The sequence below is a fragment of the Aedes aegypti genome, unplaced genomic scaffold (genome assembly GCF_002204515.2).
Source record: "Aedes aegypti strain LVP_AGWG unplaced genomic scaffold, AaegL5.0 Primary Assembly AGWG_AaegL5_hic_scaff_20_PBJ_arrow, whole genome shotgun sequence".
Lineage (NCBI taxonomy): Eukaryota > Metazoa > Arthropoda > Insecta > Diptera > Culicidae > Aedes > Aedes aegypti.
The window spans coordinates 11,070-18,581 of NW_018735599.1; the positions used below are offsets into that span (position 1 = coordinate 11,070).

A 7,512-nucleotide genomic window follows, 5' to 3' on the forward strand; every position below is an offset into this window, starting at 1 on the left:
GTATAACACTTGAGCAATTCAGCGAGAATTGCTCTAGTACAGTCCAGGGACTGGTTTTAGTGGATCGTCGGTAGTGCGGCATCCCCGCACACCCTGAGTTACCTTCTCAAGGGTCTGATTGCAGATTTCCCCATTGTAACAAATATATATATGAATGTGTATGATATATCCTAGATATAAAGCATTGCCAGAAGGAAGATTTCGGAAAACACAATCCAATTGATTACAAAATTAGAAATATTTACTATCTTAATCTTAAAAAATATCGTCAAAAATTCGTAAAATCTCGATGCATCTAGGCACTTATTGATTCTCAGAACACAATGTCTTAGTCTTTGGAAAGTCATGCACGATGTCCTACAATCTACTCATGTCATTCACTTAATCAAACCTATTTCAAAATACTTGAATCCTTGGAACCGTTAGCACCAGGCTACCTTCTTACGACCGAACTTAGGCACCGACAAGGTGCCAGTTGATCCGTCCCCATCATCGGGCGTTTTCCGTTCGGACAGCTTCAAATCCCGCACACTCAAATCGTCAAATGGGAAAATGCTGCTAAACGTGGAACTGCGATGGGAGTTTTGCGTTGAAGGTCTACTGTCGCTCAACTTGGCGCCATTGTCCTTTTGCACTAGCAACTCTCGAATCTGATTCGACGAACCGACAACTGTCGTATCCCTGGCTTTCTCGCTCATCAGCTCCTTCAGCTGTTGATTGGCACTTTCGATGGCCTTGATGTGAGTTTCGCGTACCTCAATCAGATCGCGCTGCCTTTGGATGGTGTCCATGAGTTTCGTCTCGAAATCGATGATCCGATCCTCCAGCAGACATCTCAACTGCTGTTCCCTAATCAGGGCTTCCTCGTTCCACTTGTCCTCCCACTTGGACAAATTGTGCTTGGCTTCCGATTCGTACATCGTTTCGATGGCCGTTTGTTGCTCGACCTCCAAGTCGTACTGCAGTTGGAATTTCTTCCTCAGATAGTCGATGCTTTCATTCGACTCTGGATTGTCAATTGCTATTCTCTTCAGTAGCTGCAGATCGTGCTTCAGATCGTTGCGAACTGCTTCCGATCGTTCACGGAGCAGCATTTTGATGCGCCGCAGGTTGTGCATGGCCACGATCCGATCCCGGCGTCGATCGTTGTACACTCGAAGCTGATCGAGTTCCTTTTCGAACTCTTCCTTCTTGGTCCTCAGTCGCATTTCGTACATTTTCAGTTCGTTCATTTCCTGTTCTCTCGCTTTAAGTTCCTTCACGTGCACTTCTTGGTGAACTCGCAGCTCCTTTATTTGTTGCTCTCTGAGCTTGCTCTTTTCGAGCAAGAGTTCCTCGTGACGCCGTGCTTCCTCGTGGAGACGAATCTCCCGTTCTTGATTTTCCTTACGCTCTTTCTCATTCTGGAGCTGCAGTTCTACTTGGCGATCCAACCAGTTCAGTTTGGCCATCGCTTGGTTGGAATTTTTCGAATCCAATATCACGGCATCCCGGTCGTAACCCATGCGCCATTTGGTGTATAGCCGAGCTTCTAAATCTACGCGGCGTTTTGCTTCCTCTATGTCGTTTAAGCGGGAACGGACGCCTTCCAGAAGTTCCGTTGGAATGGGTTTTGGTTTAGGGCGGTTCTTTTCTGAAATTTAAAAAGAAAAAAAAAATCAATCGCTGGTAAAGATCAACTTCTCTGCAGAAATTATTTTAAAGCATGCTGCTAGGTAGGGTCGATGTACAAATAGCCGCACAGCTAAGAGAAATATTCATATAAAATCGTAAAATAACGCTAGCGTAATTATTTTTACATCATCTGAAAGCTTTTTATTTTGGTTTTGTGGAAAAAATATGAAAACTACGAAAACTCATATGTTTGTATTTGTTATCGCTTGTGCCACTATAGGAATACATGTACCTATTTCTAATTTCTGTTCCTATAGTAGCACAAGCATCACGGCGTTGGCAAAACACTAATCAAAACCGTATTTTTATAAAACTTATATTTTTCCTACAATATGTGGATAAAAAGCTTTCGTTTGATGTAAAAAAAGTTCTTAATTCATCAATTATTTCGTATAATAAAAAATATTTTCTCTCAGTAGTGCTACTATAGGAACAATAGGTTTACTATAGGCTCAAGGGAACTAAAATTTTAAGCAAAACTATTTTTTTCGATCATTTTTTGAACAAAATCAAGCTGTGTATCAATGCAATGGTACTTAGATAGATTGCTCCTGACCTTCAAAAATTATTTTGAAAAGATTTATAGCAAAACGGCCGTAAAAAGCCACTAGTGCGACTATAGGGGACTGCCCACCAAGGGAACAACGACCCTATGTGCAAATAAATTCAGAAAGAAAATCCTGAAGAAATTTCTGGAAGCAGTGGCGTAGCTAGGGCTCTTGATAGAGATGTTTGCCTTATATCATTATGGATTTTAGTGAAAGAATAGGACATAAATTGATGTAGTCGTCTTCTTTTTTCTGGCGTTACGTCTCCACTGGGACAGAGCCTGCTTCTCAGTGTTCTTATGAGCACTTTCACAGTTATTAACTGAGAGCTTTTATTGCCAAAGTTGCTATTTTCGCATTCCTATATCGTGTAACAGGTACGAAGATACTCTATGCCATGGGAAGTCGAGAAAATTTCCAACCCGAAAAGATCCTGCATGCTAATATAGTGCTATTATACAGCTGACATGCCCTATATTCGCCGTATGATAGCCCTATAAGGCCAAAAAAGCGAATTAGCGGGCCAGTGGTTACTTCAGTATTCCAGGAGAAAATTATAGTTATTATTCTCAATAATTTGAACCTTTTCTTGCAACAAAATTGTTACGAATAAGAAAATAATTTGCCATTACATAATAATTTACTTCTATCCGGGAGGCGGTTTATCTACTCCGGACACTGCTTCCAAAGCGGGCCCTGTCGCGCTCAGTTCGACCTACCAGCATGTACTTTGTTTTCGACGCATTCACCATTAGTCCGACTCTTGTTTAGGGCGGGTGAACAAATCTGCCACCGTTTAAAATTTTCTCCCAATAATATCCATGTCGTCCGCGAAGCAAACAAATTGCCCGGATTCGTGAAAATCGTGCCTCGACTGTGAAGTCCGGCTCTCCGCATAACACCTTCGAGTGCAATATTGAAACAACAGGCAACGAAAGTCCCGTCGCCCTATCGTAGTCCCCCGCCGAGACTCGAACGAACTGGAGTGTTCGCCCGAGATCTTCACGCAGTTTTGCACACCGTCTATCATTGCTCTAATCAATCTTGTGAGCTTCCAGGGGAAGCTGTTCTCGTCCATGATCTTCCATAGCTCTACACGGTCAATACTGTCGTATGCAGCCTTGAAATCGATGAACAAATGGTGCGTAGGGACCTGGTACTCACGGCATTTCTGGAGGATTTACCGCACGGAAAAGATCTGGTCCGTTGTCGAGCGGCCGTCGATGAAACCTGCTTGATAACTTCCCACGAACTCGTTTGCTATAGGTGATAGACGACGGAAGAGAATCTGGGATAGCACTTTGTAGGTGGCGTTTAGGATGGTGATTGCACGATAATTTTCACACTCCAGTTTGTCGCCCTTTTGGTAGATATTGAGATTTTTAAGTATGCATATAACGCCTTGCTTCCACTCCTCCGGTAGTTGTTTCGTTTCCCAGTTTCTGACTATCAGCCGATGCAGACAAGCGGCCAACCTGCCCGGGCACATCTTGATGAGTTCGGCTCCGATACCATCCTTGCCAGCGGCCTTGTTGTTCTTGAGCTGTTGAGCTGGTTGGTTTCCGCTACCCGCTGTGCTGACGTAGCCATCGCCTTCGTTGTCCTGACCTGTGCCTGTGTTCTCTGCGCCATTCAGGTGTTCATCGTAGTGCTGCTTCCACCTTTCGATCACCTCGCGTCCGTCCGTCAAGATGCTCCCATCCTTATCCCGGCAGATCTCAGCTCGCGGTACGAAGCCTTTGCGGGATGTGTTGAGCTTCTGATAGAACTTCTGCGTTTCTTGAGAACGATACAGCAACTCCATCTCTTGGCATTCCACCTCTTCCAGGCGGCGCTTTTTGTCCCGGAATAATCGTGTCTAAAATTCCGGATAATCGTACCCCGGATAATCGAGTCTCCGGATAATCGAGTCCGACCTGTACCTCTTTGAATTTTATTTTGATTGCCTTGTAGATCTGCATCAAAACCCACAACAAAGAATTGTTCAGTGATTCGCTGAATTTCAGGAATTTGAATTTCAGCGAATTCACCTGATATTTTCCTATTAATCGTTTCAAGATTTTTTTCAACCAATCTTCAAAGAGTTCAATTAGAAACAACCGTAAGCATAGTATTTAATATAAAGTGACCGGATATGTTAGACCTCAATGCGGGACACATTTGGTAAACTTTGTGTGAATTATTAAATAGTTCATATTGTTTTATTAATGTTTTTTTTAAATCAATAAAAAAAAATTTATGAAAAAGATTAGATATTTTCATGATAGTTTTATGGTAGTTATTTCTATGAAATTTTTAACCTATTGCTCTTTTGCTCAAAATAACACATATTCTAGTGAAATTTTCTCAAACTGTCGTGGAATAATTTTAAAACACTCAACCGATAAAAATATCAAAACAAGTTTAAATTTAGATCTGAATCACGCGGTATTTTCGAACTAGATTTCTCATGGAGTAAGCTTTTCGAATAAATTTCAAAGATATTCAAACAAAAAATATTAGCATTTCGAACTGAATCCTTTCAAGATTTTGTATGAAACCATTCCAAGACATATTTCTAATCTAGAATGATTCTGAGCTATATTCGGTGTGTTAATTTGCTTAAAAAATCTCAGAGTTCAGACATGATGCTTGGCAAAATGCAGGAATTGGAAAAATATTTTGTAAAACAGAAGAAAATTATTGGAAGATTTTGAACAGTGCCATGAGAAGATTATGTACCAAATCATGCGCCTCAAATTAATGAATGCTGTTTCATATCCTGTGAGTATTTTTTAAGAGACTGTGCCAGAAATTTTGTGGAAATTTTTACTCGTGTATACTGTGTAAATTCTGATTTTTACCAGAACTATGTTTAGATTTTGGCTGTAGGTAAATCTGTGGATTCCATTAATTTCGATCAGAAACCAAACTGTTACAGAAATGTATAGAGCAATACAGCGATCAGAATCATATTTAGAGTTCAAATAATATTTTGTAAAGATTCCAACATAATTATGTTAGAATAAGAATAAATGTCTGTGAATGCTGTTAGGATCTTGACTACAGTTTTGTTGGTACATGGAGAAAGCCATCCGGTATGTTAATTTTGAATTTAACACATAACAATAAATAGGTTCATATTTTAACTACAAATTCCATTAATTTTGGTTATCTCTTCAATCCGGGACGTTTTCCGGGACGCTTGGTGATGCGGGACAGGTTGCTCAAATCCGGGACTGTCCCGCACAATCCGGGACGTCTGGTCACTTTAATTTAATATCTTACACAAACATGATTATCCAAGAATATCTATAAAGATCCAAAAAGAAATGTAGCATCAAAAAACTACTGCATGGTGGAAATCCTGGCTACGCCCTCGTATGGGAGGTTTTTTTACCGGCAGATTTTTTTTTTGTCGTTTTAATCTCGAAACTTATTCAAATATTAAAACGTTTTCGAAAAAAATTTCAAGGCACCTGTGAGTTCGGTAATTAACGGTATATTTTGCAAATCTCTATTTCATGGGTCCCCAAATCTATCTCCGCACCGAGCCCCCAAAACTCTAGCTACGCCACTGGCGAGATCATAAGTTATGCCTCTCTCTTCTACTTTTATTACCACTACAATATGAACAATAAACCGCATCTCTCACAAAAACCCCCTAAAACCATTAAGGAGGGAAAACACTCACCCTTAATCTCCCCGCTGGAAAATCATCCTTTTCCTGTTTGCAATTGCACCCGCGTTCTCCCCGTCGCTCGCTTGATAGCGCGCTTTCTCGTTTTTTTTCCGCTTCCTCCCGTTGGCGAGCGGCTTCCCTCGGCCTGGCGATAAAACTGCGGGTGAGTTCAGGAATCGAACCGCGACGTTTGATGCGACTCCACTGAATCGTAGTACCGCTCGACGGCCGCCGACTTTTGGAATTGATCTGCTCGGCTCTCGGCGCTTGGCAAGGGGCAGCCTGCAGCTTGGCACTCTTCATCGTCGTCGATGTCGATTACTTAAAGTTGACTCTGAACGACAAAAACGATTGGTGGCGTCAATGAGGTTTGACTAATGCTGGAAATTATCTCTATGATTTACGAAGCATCACGGGTCGCTAGACGATGATGGTTGGGTTTGTAAATATGTACACCGAACCACGATCATGTCCGATCATGTCAGGAATCCCCGGGGTACAATTCCAGTAAAAAAGTATTATCAATTGCGCATTATGAGTGTTTTCGATACATTTAAAGCACTGCCGAAGCTGTTGTATTTAGAGCAAATATTTTAAACAAAATGTGAAGTCATCCCCCGCTCAAGTGCAATAACTTGGAAAGCAAATATTAGATACGCTACCTAAACAAAATTTACGATGCGTCAATGTTTCAAACATCCTAATTTGTTATCACACGGCAATATTGTTTTGCGGAACTATAACAGGTCACGGTGGTACACGGTTTAAATTTCAATCACATGTGAATTTTTATGTTGTATCTTGTGAAACAATTAACTAGGGTAGAAGCACCGGTTGTAGCCATAGTTGAATTATACACCGCTTTACCATAACAAATCAGTATGAAACATTTCGTATTCAGCAGACCACATTTACATGATAGAGCATCATTAATACTCTTTCAGAATTGGTCAAAAATTAAAATAAATGATCATTTTCCTATAATTTATATGCATATAGTAGTACAGCCAGGGTATTCCTAATTGGGCCACTCCCACCTGTCCCAAGCAATCAATGTGATTGGAAAATCAGGAGACTAGGTTAAATATCTCCACGAACTTTGTTCTGGTGACCTCACTTGTACAGGGGATAGGCAAATGATTGAGATAGGCAAAATTTTGCCCCAAATTCAAATGCTTATAACTTTATGAAAAATGGATGAAATTGAATGGCATCTGGAAGCAGTCGACGGCAAAATTTGGTCCAGTTTTAGGAACTTCTTGGCCATGCATATTGGCCAACTGACACCGGGAGATGTTCCGGATTTTCTGAGGTCATGTCCAAATGTCATTTTTTTCTGTCGCTTGTATTTTTTGTGATTTACACCTTCAAAAATCTTGATGTTTTTACCCATATTGATGTGTTTTCGGCCATGTTCCGAATTGGCCCCACATCCCCCCGGGGCACCTGGAACCTACTATAAAAGTGGTTATGGCAAGCCGGTGATCGCTGCGAAATGGCTTCGGAAAGCAATAACCTTTGGAAATAATGAAGTTTGATGCCCATATTGATATGTTCCGGATATGTTCTAAATTGACCACTTCCCCAGGGCACCTGGAACGTTCTATAGAGTGGTCTGTGCATCTAATG

At 41.1% G+C, this 7,512-nt stretch overlaps 1 protein-coding gene across 1 annotated transcript; it reads right to left on the bottom strand.

Moving 5' to 3' along the window:
* Positions 1-218: 218 nt before the first annotated feature.
* LOC110680931 (trichohyalin-like) lies at positions 219-6,186 on the bottom strand. Its single transcript, XM_021856712.1, has 2 exons — positions 6,066-6,186; positions 219-1,633 (listed from the first exon to the last, which is right to left on the bottom strand). Exons 1-2 carry the CDS (start codon positions 6,184-6,186, stop codon positions 423-425), a joined length of 1,332 nt encoding a protein of 443 aa, XP_021712404.1. The 3' UTR covers positions 219-422.
* Positions 6,187-7,512: the final 1,326 nt, after the last annotated feature.